We start from the raw sequence: 27,167 nt of genomic DNA on the forward strand, positions 1-27,167 counted from the left end.
CTTTCTCACACAATGACTGAAAAACATTTTTTTGTAATGTTATTCCAATAACAAGAGGACATCATAAGAAAACACAAAGTGTTAATTCAAATAGGGACAAACACTGACATTAAAAATTCAGAGCAGCTGATTATTACACACTAATCATAAGTGGCATAAATCAAGTTAGATGCTGCATTGGGAAGTGATACTGACGTCTCTTAAATTTTTGAGTTGCTATGGTTTAGCATACATTTTCACATCTATTTCTTCAACTTACTCATCACAACAATTATATAAAATAGATAGGGACAATGTTTATTATTAAAAGAAATAAGTGAAACTTAAAAAGGCTAAGCGGTTCTATAAAGTTGCTTAAAGTACACATAATTTAATCCAGAAAACCTACAATAAGAATTCGGCTCATGGACTTCCATGAAGGTACAGTGATTAAAACTCTGCACTTCCAATGCAAGGGGCATGGGTTTGATCCCTGGTTGGGGAACTAAGATCCCACATGATGCACAGCACAATCAAAAAAAAGGTTCCATCTCTTAACCAGTCCTTGGATAAGCTGATTTCTCTGGCAAAATGATACTCTAGCCTTAAAATTGATGAAAGAATGTTTTTAAATGATGCATATGTTCTAAAGCACAATACAAATGTCAAAAGACTCTAGGGTCACACAGAGATACAGGACTTATACTTGGGTTTCTTGACTCCAAGTCCAATTCTGGTTTCACTATGCCATGTAACAAAAGATGAATTATTTATTTTAATAACAGTGCTATATTATACACTGAAGACCATTATCACACTAATGGTTACAAATATTAATATTATTTATGTACTCCAAGTATAATTAGTGAACAACTTATTAAGTCCAGAATATTCTTAAACAGTGATGCCTGAATATTCAACTCAGTACACAGTATTCCTTATATTCTACAATTTTATGTTTATTCACTGACAATGTGATGTGAACCTTCTCATAAACCTTAGGAAATGAGGAACAGTACTGAGCAGAGTGCAAGATAGCGTAGGAAATATAATTCTCAAGTTTCTTTGGCAATTCTTCTGAGGCAACCAATGTTGTAATCTCACACAGGGCACCTATTTTCCTACCCGCCTATGTTTTAACAGTGTATAGACAACAATATATGAAAAGTATTTGAGGTAAGTAAAGAAAAATGCCAAAGGATCCCAAGAGATCGTGAAGTCTATGAGAGATGAGGTCCATGGAAAAGGGACTGGCCTAAGATGTCACAAGATTATGGGACAGAGACCAGCCCAGAATCTGGCCTCTGATTACTTGAAGCCTGACTCTTTATACAACTACACTGCCTCTCATGATCATATGATGATGCTGGGTATAAAAATTTTTTTTAAAAAATAAAACACAACTCAATTAATAACCTTGAGGCCATCATTCCACCATAATGTTCCATCAGTTTATCTTCTGGTTGAGTTATATCCACATTTCTCAATATTTTGAACATTAGAGGGCTCATGGATGAACATTCTAAATTTAATCATGGTGTTTAGTTTCATGTCTTTTATGGGGAAAGCAACAAGTACTTAGTCCTTAAAATCAAATTATTTTCTTGACATGAAGATAAAATAGGTTAAAAAATAAATGAGCTGATTTAAACAAAAATGATAGGCAAATAATAGATATAGATATATTGCATGTGTTGTGTGTGTTAGTTGCTTAGTTGTGTCCAACCCTTTGCAACCCCATAGACTGTAGCCCACAGGCCCCGCTGTCCCTGGGATTCTACAGGCAAGAACACTGGAGTGGGTTGCCATTTCCTTCTCCAAAAGGAACTATAGAAAGAAAGAAAGTGAAGTCGCTCAGTCGTGTCCGACTCTTTATGACCCCGTGGACTGCAGCCCACCAGGCTCCCCCATCCATGGAATTTTCCAGGCAAGAGTACTGGAGTGGGTTGCCATTTCCTTCTCCGATATATTGCATATTTGGTGAAAATTATGATGGTGACTTCCAATGACCAAGAAATGGGAAGCTTTCAAGTTAGGAGATTAGTAACTGGCTCTTTACCTGTGCCATGATCCTAGGGCTGGATGACGTGTCTGGGTATGCAGAGAGAGACTGAAGATGTAGCAGTGAATAATTGCTTTCAGTTGCCTCCTGCCGACTGCAGCATCTTAACCTCCTTCAGCAAGTCACTCCTGCACAGGGTTTGTGTCCTTTCTTGTTGAATTTTAATAAGTGATGTTTACCTCCAGGTAGGAATGACGCCAGGTCCAGGACTCAGATAAATTGAAGTTTTGATAGAGAACCAAATGGGGACTGAGACCAGAACTGTGCAGTGCAGTAATGAAACTGGGAGACTTTAATGTAACATGACTGGCATCAGAGTCAAAATTAGGAAGAAAATCAGGACATGGTCATTAATTTGGACTTGCTTCTGGAACTTCTCAGTTTACTGGCCTTGGATATTGTCTGCTTACTTTCCTCTTAAAGCACTCAATTGTCTTTACTGAGAACTCTATCCACAAATAGTGCAGCACCAATAAATCTCTTTCTTCCCCAGCAATAGGTGGACTCCTCTGGCATTTAATCTGGCACAGATCAGGTGGCAATAGTGGTAAAAACCCCTGAATCTGGGTGAAAAAGTATGTATTTTCCACTGCCAGTCATGCAATTTGTTTCCTATCATAGCTTTTTTTGCTAAAGGACTGAACAAATGCTTTCTTTCCTTGGTCATTATGTTACCTTATTTCTTTTATCTCCCATAGCACACACTTCTGTGATTGGTATATAGTAAGCACTTGATCAATATCTGTAGATGAGTGAATCTGTTTAATTGAAACTACAACAGATGTCTACCAAGTAGAACTCTGCAGATGTTCAAACAATGGCTTTGCTAACAGTCAATTAATTATGCCTTCTGACAATTCTAATGTCACTTCAAAGTCTGGAAGGAGATGATTATCTGTGTGCTTTAGAGAAAGTTGTGGGGAAAGTTCAGGTTGGGGGAAAGGAGGGTGGTTTGGAGGGGAAAGGGAGTTGAGTTCACAGTTATCTGTATTGGTATGTTTAAGATCAGAAAATGCAAAATAAGCACTTGTAGGTCTGGGTATCAGCTCTGCCACGTCTCAATACACAACCACAGACAATCTACGAATTGAAACTTTCTTTTGCTATATGCAATGTGTGTCCCATCAGCCTTTCTCTCTCAAGATATCAAGCTTATTTCCATGTGATTAGACAAAGGATGCTTGATTATAAAGCAAAAATTTCTTTTCTACTTTTCTTTTCATTCTTTGATAAAGAGAATGTTGATCCCAATGCAACAAAATGAGTAGGTATCTACTGTAAGTATGAAACATGGATCCTGGGTGATGCTTCCCAGTCTTGAAGGGGTGAAATATAAGAGAACAACCTTTCACAACTGTTTGCTATGGAAAACACAAGTAAACATGGAGAAAGGATGTTTTTCCAATGTGATTCCCTGCTCATCTGACCCATTTGGATTAGGAGAGAAGAAAATTGAGTAGGTAAGAGATTGTCTTGGGTTCCAGGGACCACAAAGGAACCCTAGAGTGAAAGAAATGTAATATAGAATTTAGAACAGAAAATCCTAACTATATAACCTACCCATTGGCCAATTTCAATCTTTAATTTTCACAGAAAATACATGCAAACAGATAAATCAAGTTCAAGGGTATCAATCTAACTTTGACTGAAGTTCAATAATTGTAGCAACCATGTGTTACCCTCCCTAAAACATTCTCTAGTGACTTCAAGTGATTTAAGAAGGAATTAGAAAGCTTGAGTTATAATCCATGGCTCTGTCACCAATTAGTTTGAAACTAAAAAACTCTCTTATTTTTGTAATCTCTAAAAGTGAGAGGATTTTCCTAGATAGCCTCTAAGATTCCCTCTAGCTGTAGCAATTTATGATTCCATAAGGTGCTAAATAAACATAGGTTAAATAAATGAAGTTTTTTTTTTTTTTTTTTTTTTTTGTAGTTTATACCATGTCCTGACCCAGAGGATATGGAATGTCTGCTCACAATTTTTTTTCATGGGTTAGTTAATTAATTAAACATTAAACATCTCCTATGTATCAGGAATTGATCCGTGACTAAAGATAGAGACACAGCGGTATACTAACCAAAACTACCTTCAATCAGACTTACATCTTAATGAGGTAAACAATAAATGCTACAAGTAAGTAACTTGATGAGTATGAGAAAAATATATAGGCAATCTCTTTGGTTCATTTATATTTGAAAATCAGTATATATACATAGGTTCTAACAAGTATTATCATTTTATCATTTTTATGGGCAGTGGATTCTTTTTTTTTTTAATTGGAGGAAATTTGTTTTACAACGTTGTGCTGGTTTCTGCCATACAACTACTCAAATCAGCAATGATTATATATCTATCACCTCCCTCCACTCCCCACTGGGCAATGTATTTTTAACCGAAGTTTGAATAAGGTGTAACCCAGTCTGGGTTCACAAAAACAGCAGGCCCAATCTACTTCCTCACCTTTGGAAACAGCCCTGCCATTCCTTTACTCACTAGCAGAGACTAGTTTCTATCCTTTGTTCAGAAAGGGGATTTTGGCGATAAGAGTTCAAAACAATCTCAGCTTCACAACCTTGCACAAGTCATTGAGGCTTTAGTTTTCGGGAAAATGAAAGGTTGTTCTATATAGTTTCTATGATTAAATGATTCTTTATGATACTACAAGTCTAGGTTTCCAAATCAATGCTTAAAAATACACCATGTAGCCAAATTAATTAAAAATTAACGTGTACTAAGATAGAACACATAAAATGCTTAGGATTATTATTTATTTAGTGCTGTAATTATATATTGCCCCGAGCAAACGTTTTACCAGAAATCACTACCACAAAAGGAAGTATATCTAATATGTCTCATTAACAGAAGACGTTTTATTCCCACGACCCACAGAGACCTTAAACGAAAAGATGGAGAGAAACGAAATCAAGAAATCCATTTTTCCCCAGATCAATATCACCTTTTCTCTAAACCACTTATTTTCTACTTATTCTTCCATTGTGACTTTGGGGTTTTTAATTAATTAGGCCATTTTTCTGTGAAAATAAGGTCCTGAAGGCCCCAGGTTCCATCTGTACTAAAAGAGGCTCCCACTCGGAATCACTTTCTAGTTTGTAATTGACAGGAGCACTTTATTTTCTTGACACAAAATAATAATGATTAAAAAAAAAAAGTGACACAAATTATTTAGAACCTGCCAGTTGAGACCCTCTAAAAACTTTTCAAAGTAATCATGTTTCTCCTTGTACTGATGAAGAAGCTAAAAAAAGAGTATGTTCACTGATTTTTCTCATAGTCAGTGACCAATCTGACATGACTGAACAACTTCACTTTCACTTTTCACTTTCATGCATTGGAGAAGGAAATGGAAACCCACTCCAGTGTTCTTGCCTGGAGAATCCCAGGGACGGGGGAGCCTGGTGGGCTGCCATCTATGGGGTCACCCAGAGTCAGACACGACTAAAGCAATTTAGCAGCAGCAGCAGCAGCAGCAATGACCAATCCAGTAACATGGTGCTGAGTGAATGTAATGGGGTGGAGAGAGCAGAATCTGGAATCAGTAGGCTTGCTGCTTATGGGAGCTATGAGTAGGGTGGAGTGGGGAGCGCCTTAATCACTCAGATCCTCTATTTCTTCATATACCAAATGGAAACAAACACATTGTTTTGCAGGGCTGCTTCGAGCTTAGGGCTTCACCATTGGCTCAGATGGTAAACAATCTGCCTGCAGTGTAGGACACCTGGGTTCAATCCCTGGGTTGGGAAGATCTCCTGGAGAAGGGAATGGCAACCTGCTCCAGTATTCTTAACTGGAGAATTCCACAGACAGAGGAGCCTGGCGGGCTATAGTCCATGGGATTGCAAAGAGTCAGACACGACTGAGCAACTGTCTCTTTTTTTGTCTAGCTTAAATGATAAAACAAATACAATATAAAAGTGCTTTACAAAGCATTATATAAATGTTAGTTGTAATCATGTAGCAATAATGATAAACTGGGTAGTACTGGAAATTAGATGCAAGAGCTTGATTCCCAGGCAAGCTGAGATGCCTAAGTCACAGAATGTCAGAGTTGGATAATATTTCTGAAATCTAATCTGATAGTCCAGTGAATGCTTGAGTACCTATCACCGCTTTCCCAACAAGGGATTATTGGGCTTTGACCTAGGCTCATCCAAAAATTTCCTCTGTCACTTAAACATGTTAATTCATTATATGGACTGTAAATTTCCCAGCTTCCCCTCACTTGCTTTTGTTGCGAACTTTGGAATAATACATATTAAGCCTAATTTCTTTTTGACATGGCAGTTCTCCAATAGGTTTCAAGGCTTTAGGTTTTCTTTCCTCCACTCCTTCAACTGTAGCTCAAATAGTGGTTTCCAGTTTCCTAAGCCTCTTAGTCTAAGTCCTCTAGAAATGCTCATTTATCCTTGGCTCTTACTAGTATAGAAAAGAAATAGACCATCTTCCCATTGTTTGGGGCATTTCACTTCTACTCATGCACATCCATGGGACCTCCATCTTGCTTTCAATTGAGGAGATACATAGTACCAAATACGGTGATGTGGTTTTATCAATAAAGTAATCATAGCAATGCCCATCTGAGTCTTTCTTCTTTTACGGCTTGATTCATGCCAGGTCCCCACTGCCTCACATATTTCACTCCTGTCCAACTGTCCTTTGAAGCAATAAAGGCTACTTCCCCTAGAACCAACTTCTGGCTTTATGCAAAAACTCTCAATATGTCTCACTAACAATACTCAAGAGATAAGCAAAAACAAAACTTAGATAAATGCCAAATTTTATGAAGAGAATTTACCTAGTGCTGTCTAAAGGCATAGGGATTCTTCAAATAGCTCACTAAACAATTCTTAAGACTCACACACTTCAGTCTTGTTTTTTTGAAGAAAGAATAAGACAACACCATGTAAACACTGCCAAGATAATTACAGCTTCATGCTTCAAAATAAGCAGGTAGATATTTTCAGTCCATCCTCAGATACATTATTCACTCCCAGATATTCTGTATTCCAAGATTATTGCCTTCTGCCTTAGGGTCTGTGCAGCCAGAATATCATTATTTTTGAGGGAATCATGCTGTAGTCACAGGCTGAGATATGGAACCTCTTACCTACAACACCCTTTCTCTTTCAAAATGAATGAAAGCACAAAACTTAGAGGCTCTGGGTATACCAAGCAACATGGAGAACACCTGGAAAAATTCACAGACATGGCTGAAGGATATCTAGAGACAAACTCAACCGTCCTTTACATTTCCCCCTCAAAAATACCTGAAAAACATAAGCTCCAATTAGGGCTTCCCAGGTGGCACTGGTGGTAAAGATCCCACCTGCCAATATAGGCGACATAAGAGTTATGGGTTCAATCGCTGGGTCGGCAAGATCCCCTGGAGGGGGAAATGGCAACCCACTCCAGTATTCTTGTCTAGGAAATCCCATGGACAAAGGAGCCTGGCGGGCTCTGGTCCATAGAGTTGCAAAGAGTTGGGCAGGATTGAAGCGATTTAGCACACACATATAAGCTCCAATGCTGGCCACTAGCCCTGTTAAGTTCCACAATTTTCTAGCAATAACTTTCTCCCTCATTAATTTCAATATCTTTTAAAAATCCTCCCTCTATTTTAAGTTCTGAACTTCACCTTAAATTATAGTAATTTATAGTTCATTACCCCTTGTTCTTTCTGTGTATCTACCCGTGGCACTAAGAGTCTCTTCTAGCATAAACATGGTTTTCTAGTTGCCCAGGGAAACAGGTTGCTCCAAGATGCAAGCACTTGAACCAAGGCCTGTAGCCTTGCAAATGATTGGAGCTAAGGATCTGTTTGTGGTTAACTGAATTAAAAGAGACCTTCTCCTATCTTCAACTTTCTTCTATATTTCCTCTCTCTCCCCTACCAAATAGTGTTCAAGGCCTATTCAAGTACACCCCTGCTAATAGAAAGACACTTGGGAATCTGATAAAGCCAAAATTCAAGCCCAGTAGATGCAAAATGTTCAGAATATGCGAGGCTATCTTCCCTTCAAAGATCTGGACTGATCATACTGTTCTCTTAAGATTCATCTTTGGTAGCATTTAACTAATACTATAATGTAACAATTACAACTTTTGATGAAGATGGAAAAGAAAGGGCAATGGAACACTAAAACTAGCACCTTTTCAGATGAAATCATAAAAAAATCAGCTGAGATCAGTGGAAGGTTCTAGCTTGTAATATTTTATCAAGAAATGGCTTGAGAAAACAAGATGAGTTGTAGCTATCAGTGATTTGCTTCCTCCGAGGTCAACAGTCAACTCGTGATTGATAGAGTGGTATTAGGTGGGCTATCTCTCCAGAGTATGTATCTGAGCCATGGCAAAAAGTCTATGCTTAAGAGTCACATCAGTTAATTCAGGAGTTAAAGACAGTTAAAGTATATTGCTAGTGACAATGAAGTCAGAGCTATAGTAGCCCTGGGAAAGAATGATAAGAGACAAGAGTAGTTAACTACAGGGACAGCTCACATCTTTTTGCAATGGTAACGAATCAGAATGAGCTTAAGATGAGACGAGTAAGTCCAAATCCTAAAAGTTATGCTGTGTAACTTGAACTCATTGAGTCTCTCTCAATCTCGGTTTCTTCATCAGAAAAATAAAAACATCATTTTTATTGTAGTTGTTCAGCTGCTCAGTCGTGTTTGACTCTTTGCAAACCCATGGACTGCAGCACGCCAGGCTTCCCTGTCCTTCATTGTCTCCCAGAGTTTGCTCAAACTCATGTCCATTGAGTCTGTGATGCAATCCCACCATCTCATCTCTTTCACCCCCTTCTCCTCCTACCCTCAATCTTTCCCAGCATCAAGGTCTTTTCCAATGAGTTGGCTCTTTGCATCAGGTCATGACCAGGTCTATCAGTCAGACAATGACTGTGAATAGCCTTTTTAAACTTGGAGAGCTTTAGGTAAACATCAGCTTTGGTCATCACCACCACAATGCTTATCATCTCACCAACAATAGAAAGGGTATAGAAAGAAACAGATACATAAGAAAGAGGAATTTTCAAACAGTCAAATTGAGAAGACACAGGAATGACTCTCTATTCCTCCTGCCCAAGGAGGGAGTGTTAAGATAATTCATTTATGGCACTTCCCAAGTGGTCCCATAGTTAGGGCTCTATTGCTTCCACACCAGGGAGCACGGATTTGATCCCTGGTTGGGGAACTAAGATCCTACATGCCACATGGCATGTATATAAAAAGATAATTCATCTGTGGCCGGCTTCAATACTTTTGGGGGGAGAAAGGGTGCACTGTGTAGTTATATTATCTCTAGTTGTTGTAATCTGAAATGAGTCTGCCCTCCTCACAGTATCTTTACATCTATCTACCTTGTTTCAAAATAATTTGCTGACATAATGATGGTTCACTCTAAATACTTCAATATTTGCTCCTGACAACAAGGATACTGTTTTATATACCAATGCCATTACCATACCCACAAAATTGACACTGATGTATTATTATCTAATATATAGTTCATATTTAAATTTCTCTAACCTCTCCTCAAATGCCCTGTTTTTTGATTCAGATCCAATCAAGATGTATGCCCTGCATTTGAATGACATGTATTTTTCATCTTCTTTAATCTTAAATAGCCTCTCATAACACTGACATTTTTAAAGAATTCAAGACAATTGTCTTTAAGAATGGCTTATCATCTAAATTTGTCTATTTCCTAATGGTTAGATTCAGGTTACATATTTCAGCAAGGCTATTACATAGACAGTGTTGTATACTTTCTACTACATCATATCAGCTGGCACATGTCAGTTTGTCCCAGTATTGGTGATGCTAAGTTTCATCGTTTGAATTAAGAAAGTTTCCAAACTCTATTTGTGAAGGTATCTTTTCTCCTTTGTACTCAAGTCATCCGTGAGGTAACCTTTTGATATCCCTCCCCTACTCTGAACGTACCATAATTACAGTTCTTTAAGTAAAGAAAACATGCTAAGACTGATGGGAAACTCCATAATGAAAAACAAAACAAAACAAAAACCCAAATATATTCATAAATTATTCCACTTAAGGAAAAAGAAACTAAGAGTTGCACAGAGAAAAACCAACATGACCACAGGGGAACCTTTTCCATTGATGCCATTTATTTACATTTTGTTCCCTGTCACTCACTGGTATAGCTCATAATCTAATAGGAGATCTTTGACATGAAAGCTCTTTATGACCTTCAGCAAATCAGCTATAGTGCCAATGAAAATTTCAGCATTAAATCGGCAAAGTGATAGAAAAAGTGAGCAGCTGAGGTGAGGCTGGCAATGTTAATGCAAGAGTGAGAAATTCTTTTAAGGTGGTGATTAACAATGCTATTTCCAGCCCAGATTGGAACTAAGGTAAAATTCTGATAGAGAACAAGAGATGACTCTTATTCATCTCTCATGGGTCAGGCCCTTCTGTTGCAAACACATGAGACATAGCCTTCCTCCCCTTATCTTCAGACAGACTTTGTCTTGTATGCTCACATAGAGTCTCTGGCAGACCCAACACAGTGCTTTACCCCTTGCCACACTGATATCCCTAACATGCTTGCCTCTCGCCCATCCTTCCCAGGAACTTGTGGGTCCCCTGAGGGCAGAGATCCTGCATCTGGTTGTCCCTGGCACCCAGCACAGAGGCAGGCGTGGACAATGTGCTTGGGAAATATTTAATGTTTAAAGAGTAGAAGAGTAAACCACAGTCCTGTTAACTCATCCTTTGCTTCCTGCTTTTACCTACCATAAGAGGTAGAAAAGGCATTCTGACTTTGGAAACCATAGTCTTAACCACATTTCATGAAATAGTTCTCATAACCTTTTATCTCAACGTGTGGGACTCACTACATAAGATAAAATACTCGGTCTTTAGGCTATTGGTTCCAGCCTACCTCTCCAACCTTATTCCCAATATCTTGTTCCTTCCCACATGGATGCTTCACTCCAGTGATTTTATTCCCTTTTATGTTAAAATTCTACTCATCAGAAATTACATCACTTCTCTATTATCACTGCACTTCCAAGGCTCTATTACCATAATTTAAAAAACAACTGCAAGTTTATCTACTCTATAAACACTTTACATTCCTGCCTCATAATTTGCTCTCTCTTTCTTCTATACTCTCAAAGGAATTTGGCTGAACTTTGAATAAGTTACTTGTCACTTTCTGCCTTGCCTTATATATTGTTAAATGCCACAACACTGTACACATCCTCTATTAGACAATGCTGCTGCTGCTGCTGCTGCTAAGTCACTTCAGTCGTGTCCGACTCTGTGCGACCCCATAGACAGCAGCCCACCAGGCTCCACCGTCCCTGGGATTCTCCAGGCAAGAACACTGGAGTGGGTTGCCATTGCCTTCTCCACTATTAGAAAATAAGCTTCTTTAAATATAAGACCCATGTCTATATTGTTTTATGTGCATTTAACACCGACCCAGCAGACTAGCCTGCACATAATAGGCTGTTCATTGGTGGATGTTTTCCATAGAAAGTAATTTTCTTTAAATCATCCTGGGCTCAATTTATATTTTGCTCATTCTATCTACTTGGTGGTACTTGTGGTAAAGAACCTGCCTACAAGTGCAGGAGAAACAGGAGACACAGGTTTGATCCCTGGATCAAGAAGAACCCCTGGAGGATGAAATGGCAACCCACACCAGTATTCTTGCCTGGAGAATCCCACGGACAGAGGAGCTTAGCAGGCTACAGCTCATAGGGTCACCAAGAGTCAGATAGGACTGAAGCGACTTAACACAAACTTACAAGAGAATATCTTCTCTTATTTTCCATTTGTCCAAAGCTAATCTCCTCCATAAAACCTTTCCTAAATATCCAGACTAAACTTTGGAAGGGATGGATGTGTTTATTACCTGAATTGCTGTGATAGCAAAACATGTGTATCCATACATCCAAATCCACCAAATTATATACATTAATTATGTGAAGCTCTTTGTGTCTTCAGTAAAGCTGTGGGAAAAGCTTTTAGAAGAAAAAAAAATGTATAGACCTGGATTTTGGATTCTAATCCACTCCTTCAACTTATTAGCTGTTGACATTGGGCAGATTACTTAACATTTCTGAGCCTTAGTTTTCTAACCTGGAAATAATAATACCATTTTCTTCACAGGATTATAGCTTTTTCTGTAAGGATGAAATGAACAAATTCTTATAAAGTACGTGGCATATAATAGTCCTGCCATATTGTAAGCACTCAATAAAACTTAATCGTTATTCCACATTCCCTCTTGTGGTTTGTAACATTCATTTGGCAATGATTATTTATCAGTTTGTGACATATGTTCTAGTTTTGCTTGGAACTTAATTTTAAATCAAGCATTATTAATGGATTTTTAATGGGCATATCTTGTTTTCTTAAGTAAAGCATGGGATAACTTTGATTATTGAGTATATTTCTACATGCCAGAACTTGACTGTTTTCTATAAATATTTCATTCAATACTCACAGTAACAGTATAAAACAGCCATTATTTCCATGTTATAAATACAGCAAAACAAAATGATGTAGACAGTAAACAATTTGTTTGCATTGTCTAAGCTAGGAAGTAGTAGAGTTAGGACAGTTCTTAAAGGCAAAGATAATATTTAATTAAATGTTTCCCAGAGTACCTTATTATATATTCATTAATACAGTCACAACCTATGGTCAATGTTGTTTATTTCTATCTATTTTGTTGCTATAATTGAAGCATACATTATGGCATGTTAGCTTTTTTGTTTTTGATATACCTTAATACAAATAATAAAGGGCCTTATTTTTCACTTTTAATAAGTTATTTTCAAACATTATCTTAGGTTGCAATATAAGATCTTCTCCCACATCAATGACAAGAGCATGATATACTTTTAGTGTGTTTCAATATAACTAGAGATTTTTTTTTTTTTTAATAGCATCCTCTGTCCATTTGTGCTAGGCTTCCCAGGTGGCTCAGTGGGCAAAGAATCCACCTGCAATGCGGGAGACACAGGAGATGTGAGTTCAATTGCTGGGCTGGGAAGATTTCTTGGAGGGGGGCATAGCAATCCACTTCAGTATTGTTGCCTCACAAATCCCATGGACAGAGGAGACTGGCAGGCGACAGTCCACAGGGCTGGACACGACCAAAGCGACTGAGCAGATAGCGCACAGATGCACACGTGCTAATCTCTGTCAACTTATATTTAACTTTTAGCTTTGTACACTTCTCTGCATTAATGTTGTTTCTATAGTGAACTTACTATGAAAGAAACACTAAATAACATTTGCTTCACACTCTTGATTTGGGAAAAGGAAATGAGGCAGTGGAGGAACAGGCCAATATGTTTAGCTGGTGGAAGGCAGAAAAGGAATCAGAATGACTCTTTAATCCCACTATTATGCTCTTTTAGCTAAGATACACTGTCTCCTGAATACAAATAAATGCCACATTTTTCATATTTTAATCCAGTCCATTTATGATGTGGGTTTGGACCAGTGCCCCCAGTTTACCTGTTATTAAATATTCTCAAATAAGAAGTGGGAAGACATAAAAATAGAAAATATTTGAATAAGTAAGAGTCCTGGGCAATTTTCCCACCTCTCTGTCTTTGTTCCTGCTGCTGCTGCTGCTAAGTCACTTCAGTCGTGTCCGACTCTGTGTGACCCCATAGACGGCAGCCCACCAGGCTCCCCTGTCCCTGGGATTCTCCAGGCAAGAACACTGGAGTGGGTTGCCATTTCCTTCTCCAATGCATGAAAGTGAAAAGTGAAAGTGAAGTCGCTCAGTCCTGTCTGACTCTTAGCGACCCCGTGGACGGCAGCCTACTAGGCTCCTCCGTCTATGGGATTTTCCAGGCAAGAGTACTGGAGTGGGGTGCCATTGCCTTCTCCAGCCTTTGTTCCTGCTGCTCCCCAAATGTAATATCCTCTCTCTAGAAGTTCTTAGAGCAGGGTTACTCAGAATGGTGGATGGATGCTTAGTTGACTGAGACACTCTGTGAAGAGAGAAGTTCAGAAGCAGACAGTATTTATAAAATATTATAGCAGCTTAATAATTTGTTCCTGTTAAAAATAATAATGCTAAAACTCTGTCCTCCAGTTTGTATTCTTTTTATTTCATTTTCTTAGTAACTAATTTTAATTATACTCTGTGGAGATATTTATCTCCAACAGATTAGAAAGGAAATGGAAAATTTGAAAGGCACTGCCTTAACAAGTCCAGGTTCAAGAACCATTAATTCTTCTCAAAAACATTCCTGATGTTCTTGATACAGAGACCTTTTACATTTTATAACATTTGACCTAAGTCCCTCTTATAACTCTACCTAGTATACCTAGACTAGCAATTATTTGTGTGCTTTTTTTTGTCTTTTCTGAATAATTCCAACCTCCTTGAGGACAGGTTATGTATTTTTAATACTTCATAATTGGCATATAATTTATAAATTGACATTACACTAATGGACTGGATGCATTAACCATTGATAATTCTTCATAGGTTTTGAGGAGAAATAAAACAAAACAAAACAAAAACAAAGAAATAAACTCTTCCTAAATAGGGAAAAAATAATTAAGAGCAAAGAGTTTAGATACCACCCAATTCCCCATCTTGTAAATGAACGTCTTCTATTTCCCTGAACCCACACAGAAACCCCATCTCTGCCTAATGAGAAGCTAATAAATTGTCAAATATTAAACATTTAAAGTAAAATTTGAAGTCAAGAAACTCTGCATAACTCCTGAAATTTAGTCCAAGCTAAACAGATATCACATTTACAGCAGTTTCACAAAGCAGTTTCCAGAACACTCAGGTATGTGCACATGTGTACCAACTCCAATGCATCAAGACTCAAAGCCTCTACCAGTGGAGCTGATACTATTCCTAAATACTGATTAAGGAAAACAGAATAGAACCTTTACTTCAGAAGTCAGTCCTAGACCCCACTCACCAAAGTATTCATCAGCAGGTGGATTTTCCATGTCATATAGCATCTTCTTGGTCAGATGCTCGAGCTCATCTTCAGGGCGGAATGAGGAGGGTGCCACTGGAGGTCCCATGGACCCTGTTTGTCCACCCTGAAAGGCAGAAAACACAGAGTTCTTTCAGGGCAATCTAGACATCAACCAAGGCAGCCAGGTAGTGTTTGCACTGGACAGGGTTATTAGAAGGCCTGGGTTTAGGATTGATTGGTTTTATCAACTACTCAGGGTCTGACCTTGGAGGTACCACTTTATTCACTTGCCTTATCTAGATAAGCCATCTATCAGGCTTTAGAAATTCATGTTTACAAAGAATATAGCTGTATTTCATTCAACAATTGTAAGCAGTCACTATATGCCAGTTGTATATTTAAAAAAAAAAGATGAATATATTCAGTCTCTTCCCTTACTCAGCCTACAGTCAAGTGAGAGATATAGGCACCCTAATAATTAACGATAAAGAATTGTAGAAAGTGCCCAACTGGGGCACAAAGGGGACTCTGGCATGAGAGGAAGAATTCCAGGGGAGAGGTGTCAACACAGGTTAGGACTTATTCAGCTGAAGGAGAGGAAACACACAGGTTGAAGTATCTTACATTCAGGTGAGGAAAAAAACAGGTGGCTTAAGGAGCTCCAGGCAGTTGTATATTTTGAGACCATATGTAAAGCCTGAGATAAGAAAGAAGATGAATATTATTGGATACATGGGGTCCAGAATGTGAAGGAACTTGTGTTCCAGTTAAGGAGGTTAAGTGCCCCCCAGCCCCCACCCGACTAGACCACTCTTGCACTGCAAACATACATAATCAAATGAGAAAGTAAATAACCAGCATTAAACACTGGATTGGTGTTCAATAGATGGGTGCACCTGAATGAAAGCAATGTGAGGGAATCAAAGGTCAAGTGAAAGAATACTTGAGGTGATCAGCCAAGAATCTACCAGATGCAAAATAGCTTGCACTATGTAAATAAGAGGGAATTTCTTATATTTTCCTTTGCCTATATTCTAACTTTGACCATTTCTGATAGCATACCCCAGTATCTTCAATCAAAGTATTAAAAACAGAAAGACTGTTATAAGTTTAGAAATAATGGTGATGATGTTCCCTGTGGCTAAGGGAAAGAACTGAGATAGGGAATGCAGTTCCTTGATGCTTATCCAGCCTTAAAATTGTTGACCAAGTTTCTCCTTTCATGAATAGTTTACAAGAATCAGTTCAACAAAATTTGAAGCTGCATATTCATTCACCCATTGTCTTCACTACACCAAATTGAGTTCTTGGATGTGAAAATCCCTTGAAGTACATATCCCTGTACAAAAGTTTCATTATTGTAATATTACCAGAATTTATTTCAACAACCAAGAGGGCTATTAATTAATTGTGTTATGTTTAAGGCATGAAATGCCTTCTAAACTATATATATGTGAAATTGTTGATTGGTACCTATTGGACCTTTTACTCTATAATTATCATTCATCTGGCACCTGCAGAATCATTACCTCACTACTCATTGTGAGGTAAAGAAATTGATGCCCCAAAAGATCAGGGCAGGGCTAACTAAGGTAAAGTCAGGACAAGAGCCCATCTTAGATTTACTCATTTATCCTAGAAACATTAAAGATTAATCTCAGGGCCTCCTCTAAACTGCAAACAATGTCTTTCCTACAGAGTTAGTGTGAGGGTAAAGAAGCTCTTGACCCATTCACATTTCTTTTGCTTATTAGTTTATCCACACGTTCTTACAGGGTCTATTTGTGTACCCTCCACAAGCATAAAGATGTGTTAAGACACAGTCTTTGCCTTTGAGAGGACTTGAGTCCAGTGAGGGTGAGAAACACACACAGATGATTCTTTACAAAAAGCATGCAATATTGGTGGGAATACATGCAGATATGAACATTGGAGTGATTTGCTAGTATTGTTAAGTTTCAAAACGCTCATTTTTGCTATCAACTTTTAGGAAAATTTTATAGAAATATTCATAGAAGAACATAAAGTTACTGTGGCCAATGACAGTGAAGGACTATATGGCATAGCAGTGGCATTATGGTTGGAGACAGAGCTTTACCAAAGTGAGCCTGTGAACCTTTCTGAACCTCAGATCTTCTTCTGTAAAATGGGCTTGGGAATGCTACCTCACAGTCTTTGTGAGAATGAAGATAACTTGATTTTTGGGCTTCCCTGGTAGCTCAGTGGTAAAGAATCTGTCTGCAATGCAGAAGACACAGGAGACATGGGTTCGATCCCTGGATCAGGAAGATCCCCTGGTGGAGGGGCAACCCACTCCAGTATTCTTGCCGGGAAAATCCCGTAGACAAGAGGAGCCTTGTGGGCTACAGTCCATGGGTTCACAAAGAGTTGGACACAACTGATGTGACTGAGGATTCATGCAGGCAACTTGATTTTCATGCTAAATAGAGCTTAACTACTACTTTCAAACCATGGTAACAAAGGAACTCTGGATCCCCCTACCTGCCTCAGAGGGACAGGACTATCCCCATACAGGTGACAACAATGAAGATGAGATAGGAAAATTATCTATATCCTTTTTTTGCAATTAAGAGAGAACTTACACACCAAATTTGGTATCACCTGGCTCTAAAACTCTATGCATTTTTTTAAACCAAACATTACTTTCCAGAGAGAAAAATGCTAGAAAAGTATGAAATATTAATGGTGGTGGCTGTTTTAATTTAAATCAACAGCTAGTAAAGAAAATCTAATAATTCCTGTTTCCAGCCCAACCCTCAGAAAATGGACAGAGTTTATCATTGGTTGGCCCTAATACCTCCCTGCTTTCCTTTTCATTTAAACAAAGAAAGAAAACCAAGTTTGTCCTCTGTAAATCTAAGCCAGCAGTTCAGATTCTACCTTTAAGAACATACATTTCAAGCAGAGGTCTAATTTCAAAGTACTTACCATGTTAGTGTTTCACCGATTTTGAGGGGTAAAAAATGTGTTATTATTTCTTTTATTCTACAAATACTCCTTCCTATTTGTTTTTGATACTTTTTCTGAAGTAACACATTTGGAAAGGTTCTTTTCTTTTAGATTCTAATCTCATATAATGGCTATCCTGGAATCCTAGTATTTCTTATGAATAAAGTATTTTCCCGCATAGCTCAGTTGGTAAAGAATCTGCCTGCAATGTGGGAGACCTGGGTTCAATTCATGGCTTGGGAAGATCCCCTGGAGAAGGAAATGGTAACCCACTCCAGTATTCTTGCCTGGAGAATCCAATGGACAGTGGAGCCTGGCAGTCTACAGTCCATGGGGTTGCAAGAGTTAGACATGACTTAAGACTATCTTTCTTTCTTCTTATGATTAAAGACCCCAAGAGATCATTTCTTTCAGTGTTTCTGGGCCTTATTTGGCTATAGAGCTCTCCACATATGCTGTATCCAGTGGGTAATGTTCAACATCTGTGGAAACATACTGGTAAAACCTCAGGTTCTTCCAAGTTGTCTCTCATAGTCAGAAAAATACAGCTCAGGACTTTCTTCAGGGCTCAAGTCTCAAAGTAGTAGTTTATAGTACCTTTCTCATTGGGATGAAGTGACTCCTTTCAATTTCTATCTTGCTTAGAACTCAACACATCCTAGGAAAAATTAATAACTGTCTGATTCATCTTTTTTTTTTTAATAAGCAGCTTCTAAAATTGTGTCTGGGCAATAGACCACAATTGAAAATTTTCAACTAGGGGTGAGAGAGGGCTGGCAAGGTGTGTGATGCATTTTTTGTTTTTTATGTCTTCAAAAGTAGAAATGTGAATAGTATCAGCGGTATACTCATTGTGACATAATAATTCCTTGTATCTATATGACCATTCTCAAAGTGCCTGCTTCCACGTATATGTAATCTCCAATGTTTATACAACAGGCTTTTGTGATATATGATCCCTTTTTATGGATGAGGAAACTGAGGCTCAGAGAAGGTAACTGAGCAACCTTGTGTGAAGTACCAGCTCTGAAAGACAGCAGAGCCCTGACTGAGACCAGGGGTGTTTCAGCTCCACTTCAAAACCTCTCTGGGCTTCGACATTGTTGTCTCCGAGCACTACTAGCTCTATTATTCTCTAGTCATTTGGATTTTAATCTACTGATTGTATTATTTAATAAGCAAACATGTCTTTCAGAGTGGAGGCTTACTGCTAAATAGTGAAACAAAAGCACTGCAAAACAGGTATAAACACAGTCTTTAATCTTTTCTAGGGAAAAGACATTCTTATAAGTATCAATATTAATCACTAACATGTGTGTTCTTTGAAATGCCTGGACCTCCTAGCAAAGGTGAAAAAAAAAACGACATGATCCACAGATGAGTTATTGAGAAGTAAACTTCAGAGAACTCCTTCAAAATTCTCTTAACATACCTTTCCTAAGGAAATGCCAAGTGCTAAGCACTATCATTATAAAGTCAAATTATTCAGGATTCATGCCTCTGACAACTCAGTTTAGGAAGAGAGAGACATGAAAATAGGCAATTACAGTAAAGTGTAAGTATGAAAAAACAAGTATGAATTCAGTGTTCTGAGATAGCAGAACAGTACCAGAAAGGAGGTGACTTTAGTTTGAGATTAAAGGATAAACTGGATTTCACCAAGTGAAAAAAAAAAGGAAAACAAAGGAGAGAGGGAAGGGGAGAGAAAGAAAGGAAGAAAGAAAAGAGAGAGAGAGAAAAAAAGAAAAGGAAAAAAGGAGAAAAAAGTAAAGCTATTGCAGGAACAATATGCACAAAAGACCATGAATATTAGCAAAAATGTTAATAGAGGAAGAACAGAACTAGGATGAGGCTAGAGAAATGGACTGTGGTCAAACTCAAGACTGTTTCAGGCAACAGACAACCATTAGAGATGGTTGGATGGCATCACCGACTTGATGGACATGAGTTTGAGCAAGCTCCGGGAGTTGGTGATGGACAGGGAAGCCTGGCATGCTGCAGTCCATGGGGTCACAAAGAGTCGGACATGACAGAGCGACTGAACTGAACTGAGGAGATTTAAAATGGTCTCTCTTTTTTTGGTCTTTTATATTTCGTCCTACCTCCTTTCAAAGAGAATGGGCTGCCTTTATGGGTGCCTGGTGTCCTCTGCCAGTGTTCAGAAGCTGTATTTTGGAAGTTGCTCTCAGCATTCAAATGATCTTTTGATGAATTTGTGGGGGAAAAAGTGGTCTCCCCGTCCTGTTCCTCCAGTATGCAGGTCAAGAAGCAACAGTTAGAACTGGACATGGAACAACAGACTGGTTCCAAATTGGGAAAGGAGTATGTCAAGACTGCATATTGTCACCCTGCTTATTTAACTTATATGCAGAGTACATCATGTGAAGCTCTGGGCTGGATGAAGCAAAAACTGGAATCAAGATTGCCAGGAGAAATATCAATAACCTCAGATACACAAATGACACCACCCTTATGGCAGAAAGCGAAGAAGAACTAAAGAGCCTCTTGATGAAAGTGAAAGAAGAGAGTGAAAAAGTTGGCTTAAAACTCAACATTCAGAAAACTAAGATTATGGCATCTGGTCCCATCACTTCATGGAAAACAGATGGAGAAATGATGGAAACAGTCAGAGACTATTTTTTGGGGCTCCAAAATCACTGCAGATGGTGACTGCAGCCATGAAATTAAAAGATGCTTGCTTGCACCTTGGAAGAAAAGCTATGATCAACCTAGACAGCTTATTAAAAAGCAGAGACATTACTTTACCAACAAAGATCTGTCTAGTCAAAGTAATGGTTTCTCCAGTAGTCATGTATGGATGTGAGAGTTGGACTATAAACAAAGCTGAGCACCAAAGAATTAATGCTTTTGAACTGTGTTGTTGGAGTAGACTCTTGAGACTCTCTTGGACTGCAAGGAGATCAAACCAGTCAATGCTAAAGGAAATCCACCCTGAATATTCATTGTAAAGATGGATGCTGAAGCTGAAACTCCAATACTTTGGCCACCTGATGTGAAGAACCAACTTATTGGAAAAGACCCTCATGCTGGCAAAGATTGAAGGTGGGAGGAGAAGGGGACAACAGAGGATGAGATGGTTGGATGGCATCACTGGCGCAATGGGTGTGAGTTTGAGTAGGCTCTGGGAGTTGGTGATGTACAGGGAAGTCTGGCGTGCTGCAGTCCATGGGGTCACAAAGAGTAGGACACGACTGAGTGACCGACCTGAACTGAACTGAACTAAAAATGGTGGGTTGACTTTACTTAAGTCATGCTTCTGAAGTATGTCTTTGGTGAACACCTCAAACACCAAAGCCAGTGATTCTTTAAAAATTGCAACCAGATGTCATGCTATTTCTGAGCAATTTAATGGTTAATATGCCTTAAAAGAACTGGTATTTACTAAGTAAATTTGCTAACTTCTCACCAAAATGTGTTTCCCCTTCCTTCTGAGTTCACAGCTAGACTACTTTCCATTCTCCCTTGAAGTTAGATATGGCCATACGAAAGATAGGAAGGAGGGGAGCTCACTCCTGGAGGAGAATCATCCATTGACTAGGCTTGCCTGCCTCCAACTTACAGAAGGAAGACTGGAAAGATTTACACTAAGAGGTTAATGGTTAAAAAGTGATGGGCCAGTGGTTTACAGTCATTTCATTTATATTTTCCATTTCTCTACAATGAAAATGTTTTCCTTAGATATGAAAAAAAGTTGTGTTTTTTTCCTTCCCCTGACACAAACGTGTCAGGAAACAGAAAATGTCCTACATCAGGCTCTTCTCTGCCATAGTTCTTGTCTTGCCAGGAGCCCAACTACTTATCATTTCAGGAAAGGCTTAATATGAATATGGTAGCCAAATTTGGATCTAGGCCCCTGGTAAAGGCCATGGATGACACTATGAAAAAATAAGGACAATTTCTGCAAACAAAATGCACATGGACAGAATCTGCTTGGTGAGCAAAAAAAAAACCCTCTGCCATCAAAACATGTATATTATCTAGGGTGAAACAGATCACCAGCCCAGGTTGGATGCATGAGACAAGTGCTCGGGCCTGGTACACCAGGAAGACCCAGAGGGATCGGGTAGAGAGGGAGGTGGGAGGGGGAATCGGGATGCGGAATACATGTAAATCCATGGCTGATTCATGTCAATGTATGACAAAAACCACTACAATATTGTAAAGTAATTAGCCTCCAACTAACAAAAAAATAAATGGGGAAAAAAAAAAAAAACCTCTGCCAGATTAAGAACAACACAAATGATAGTATCTATCATATTTGTATAGCACTTCATTGTATTTGAAATGTTTTATATTTTCTTACATCAAAACCTATTAAGTACAAAAGACCTATTTATCTCTCTAATCTTAGTTCCACCTTTAACTTGTCCAGTCATTTTGATCAAATCATTTCTATTCCCTGAACCTCGGTATCTTTATGTGTAAAATGGTGTTTTCAAAGATTCCTTTGAGTCTAACTCTATCACACTTTTGCGCCTATAATATGAAAGGCACATATCATTACAGATACTTATAGTGAAATCACAGATATTCATATATACGGATACTTTGTAGTTTATGAAAACAGACACACACTGAGTAAGTGGAAACCTCATTATTACAGAGATTTCCACTTACAGGAGGACTTAAACTACCTGTCAGCATCTCCTGAAACAATCTAGAACTTCATTCAGCATTCTGAATCTGACTAAGCAGCTGGCAGGTCACAGGGTTTCTGCAGCCTACAGAACTTTCACTACACGTGGGGCATGAAATCAAGAACATACAAAGGCTAACCACCCTTTCCTACCACCACTCCTTCTTGAGTAGAGAAAGCAGAATTCCGTCCCTCCTAAAGAGAAAAGGAAGCATGGTAAACAGCCTACACTAAGGTGCAAACAGCAGAGAGCTCTAGGAGAATACCTGCCTCCTTGAATCTTTGTTATCACCAGTTTAATGATTTCAAAACATGTGCTAAGGATCCATGTTACAAAATGGCTACCTAATCAGTCATCATATTAGACTCTGAGTTTCTCTGATATTGACCTCAGCATAGGCTATTTTTCTTCCATGAGTCCTTCCCTGATGTTGATTTCCTACTTACAGAGGGCTGGGTAACTTGAAGTTAGTGAAAATCTTAACCTTACCAGAAAAGCACCGCCCAGGCAGATACGACACCAGGAAAAGGCAGCCAAGATATTCAGAGAGATTACATGATAATGAATGCTCTATCACTCTGGGTACCAGAGCTGTTCATTTTTCTTGTCCATTTGCAATGATGTACAAGAGGTTCCTTCTCTCAGAGGGAAAATAACTTCAATTATGTGTTCTTGAAAAAAGAAACATTGAAATTATCTTCTTTCAAAAGGTAGAATTAGCCCCAGTTTGGAGCTGAAAGCCTGCCAGAAAAAATATATTTCTGATATTTTTGCTCTTTTTTTCTCCCCCTATTTAACTATGTCAAGTTTGCAGCTTGTAATTTCCTGAAGCTGCTTCTACTTTCTGACTCTCACTGAATTATCACACTTGATGCTCAACATCTCACTGCTTAGTCAAAGGAGCACCCCTTCAGGCCAAGGGCAGAAGATGGGCTGAACACTCACTCTGCTTCACTTTTAAAGCAAAGGATGGGTCACAGAGGAGGAAGGGGCAGGAGAAGAACTACCTATCAACAATTAGAAATCCACAAGTGAAACATTCCTTACAGCTTCATGGGAGCAGAAAGGCATGCTCTTAGCTCTTCTATCCTTAAGGCCCATTTTCTTAGGGAATGAATGGTTAAAGGCACAAAGAAGAACACTAGAAAATCTGACTAAACTTTTGATTCTAGCTTGGAAATCCATGCCAGTTAGTTCTCAACTTGCAAAATCTTGGTTTTCTTATAACCTCTTTTTCATGCTCCTTTTCTCACGCCACGTATTGATGCCCTTAAATTACTCTTCTGAGACCAAATTTGGAGACATAGGCAAGGACTGATGATCCTGAATGATATAGCATGGTGGAGTTACTGGATGTCACTGAACCCTGGGGAAAGTGCTGAGTGTCCACTAAGGGCCCATCATGTTTGCAAACCAGGGCATTATGGTGATGCAGCCTGAGCAGAAAGTGGCTTCCCTCCACAACCATCCCTCCCAATCCCCATGTGTCAGGGTAACCTCAAGAATGCCCTGACTTTGAGCATCCTTATTCCTGGGCCTGAAGTCTAGGGCACCATTTCAATTCCCCAAGGATTTGTTTCTCCATTAGACTTTTTCATCTATAAACTGTAAGACAATAATATCTAAATCATATGAAGAAGCTTTATGAAATATTAAACATAATGTTGTGTTTAAATGATAATTACAATTACCAGGAGGGACAACTTACAAACCACTAACTAAGAGGATTTTCTTCTTGGAAGTGGAAGGTTTGTAGAGTAATAGTAACTCTTCAGTCTCCTATTTGTTGATAAATTACTTCAGTCTAATCTAGTCTATTTGAATTTCACATTAATTATTGTAGCAAGAGATGTAATTCCTCAGTCTTTTAAACTATAAACTTTTACATACATGACATTTAGTGAAGGTATGCTACCCTGGCTCTCCAAATTGTTAAACTGTTGACATCTTAGCCTTTGGCATCAAAGATAAACAGTAAAGCAGAGCTCATGTTTGGTTATTCAGAAGGAAGTAGCCTCCTTATGTTTTCCTGTCTAGATGAACTCCAAGCAAAAATGGCATGTCCATGGATGCTCTCCCACTTGGTAGGCTGATATGAAAGGTGAAAAGCAGGAGCCCTAGATACTCAGGGTCAGGAAGAAGGTAAAGCAAGGATCTCTTGCCAACCGGTTTCATAGTTCACATTTCACTGCTCTTTCTCTCCAGACTCCCATATTCTCCATACTTTTATCCTTTAACAAGGCAGGCCTCCCTTAAAGAAGAAAGCCAGTGGCCTTGTGGCAAGTGATAACATCCCCAGCAAATTGATTCCTACAGAAGGCTAATAGAAACTATTTCCACAGCACTAGAGCTAAAACCTACCTGCATTTCTTTGCTCCATTAATTAGGCTTTTTGTGTATTATGCAGAAGGGATTTGACATAACAAAAGGCAAGGCAATGACAAGACATTATTTCCATTGGTAAGTTTCACCTCAACAAGACTCAACACATAGAAGTTTGATGAATGGGATGAACTATTATTCAAGGTTGTGTTTTCAAACAAAACCAGTTCTTGGTCTTTGCTGTGCTTCACTAGTACCTGGCAGTGACTTTAGCTGTAAAGATATTTCATCTTTATTTGGTTGCCTGGAACAATGCAAAGGGCTAGTTGTTCCAACATCAGGAAGGAAAGAGTTATGACAATGCACTGCTTTCTATGTGCTGTCCCACAGAAAAGCCATCCTCAACCAGACATCTTAGTGTTTTTCTTACCAGGGCTCCGGCCTTGACCAGGGTTCTAATTCACTAGGGCCTTATCAATTTCTTATGTTTACATATTTAGATTGTTTTACAATTCTAGTCATTATTATGTTAAAAAAAGAGGGACATTAAAATAGTAATCTTCCCTTGTGGCTCAACTGTAAAGAATCTGCCTATAATGCAGGAGACATAGATTTGATCCCTGGGTTGGGAAGATACCCTAGAAGAGGGCATGGCAACCCACTCCAGTATTCCTGCCTGGAGAACCCTATGGACAGAGGAGACTGGAGGGCTACCGTCCATAGGTTGCAAAGAGTTGGACATGACTGAAGAGACTGAACATGTACTCTGATAATAACAAATGTATACAAAAATATATGTAAGAGTGCCATTGTGTTTGTCTCTGTAAGTATATAAGAAAAAGAGATACTGGAAATTAACAAATATGAAAATGTTAACAGCTTATGTTAGGATGATGGGGTTATTGAGTCAATATTTTTCTTTAATATTTTAAAATTAAATAAATAGAATATAGTAACAAATGAATGGCCCCTAAAAAATTAACAACTCTACAAGACACGAGATTTCAGTCTCATCTTTAGCATTTTCAGATACAAAGCCAGAAGAGAAAGAACGTGAAGTGGGGACAATTTGCTTTAAAAAAAAAAAAAAAAGACACCTAGATTTTCAGTCAGATATGCACAGAAACACTTTCCTACTATACAAGCTGTTTCTATCTAAGTGGGCTTGACAGATGCCTGAACGTGACACAAGACACTGAAATAACATGCAAATCAGTTTTCGGTCTTAATATGCAAATATGACGCTTGGCACATCACTTTCCATGGCTGAGGTAAATTTCTGTTTTTGAGTTTTTCGTGGGAAATGTACGCCGGCAAACAAATGGTTAACTCCCCATATTTCACCTAACACAAGGTGGTTTTCATTTGAGTCAGAAAGGTTCTTGCTCAGCGATCCAAGGCACTTTGGATGCAAAGGAAGGGCATGTGTTTTGTTCGGTAACAATACCACTGGCAGCAAACAAGTCCATCCTCTGACAGATGCACTGATCACATTGGATTTCTGGGCCTCAGCGGGCAGGCAGGCAAAGTGTCTTTGGGAGAATAACAGAGAAAAGGTTTTTGGCTTGACCTGTGAAAATCAAATCAAAGTAGCTCAACATGGTGGAAGATTAGCTTCTGGAGACAAAGAGGAAAGAGTCAAAAGTCCTTGCTTCCAGGGTACTGAAGTAGTGTGGAAAACTATAGCCTCATGAAATCTACATTAAATTATCCACAAATACTAGTAATTAGGCATTATGGCCGTCATCAAGATAATTGAGGTATACTCAATACCTCAATTGCTGGAATTGAAATTCCAGTTTAAGGAGTTTTTAATTCAGTCAAGAAATCAAGGCACATGAGGGAGAAATAATGAATGAAGCAAAACACTCTTGACGCTAACCAGTATGATTTAGATACTTCAGAGTCATGACTCCAGGAGCTGGCTACCTGCTTGGGTTCAAACTCCACATCCTCTACTTGACTCTTGGGTGACTCAGGGCAAGATGCTTCTTGTTACTAAATATCAGTTGCCTAAAGGTATCATGGAGTCAAATAGGATTTAGCCCCTGAGTTAAATGAGATGGCCCATGGAACTCATTCACTACCAACACTGACTAAGAGCTTATTCTTATCCTTAGAGACATGCTATATCATAACACAGCCATCCCCAAACTTTTACTGGTTTCATGGAAGACAATTTTTCCATGGGCTGGGAGGATGTTAGCGA

The 27,167-nt window shown here is 38.7% G+C and overlaps 1 protein-coding gene across 1 annotated transcript in view; it reads right to left on the minus strand.

The window, feature by feature from the left end:
- The window catches only part of LOC122444800 (LIM domain containing preferred translocation partner in lipoma), a 509,662-nt gene that overhangs the window by 170,241 nt on the left and 312,254 nt on the right, over window positions 1-27,167 (minus strand). Inside the window, exon 6 of the mRNA XM_043473440.1 lies at window positions 15,006-15,132. Coding sequence (XP_043329375.1) covers window positions 15,006-15,132 — 127 coding nt within the window. The remainder of the gene's footprint in view (window positions 1-15,005; window positions 15,133-27,167) is intronic.

The sequence above is a fragment of the Cervus canadensis genome, chromosome 7 (assembly GCF_019320065.1).
Source record: "Cervus canadensis isolate Bull #8, Minnesota chromosome 7, ASM1932006v1, whole genome shotgun sequence".
NCBI lineage: Eukaryota > Metazoa > Chordata > Mammalia > Artiodactyla > Cervidae > Cervus > Cervus canadensis.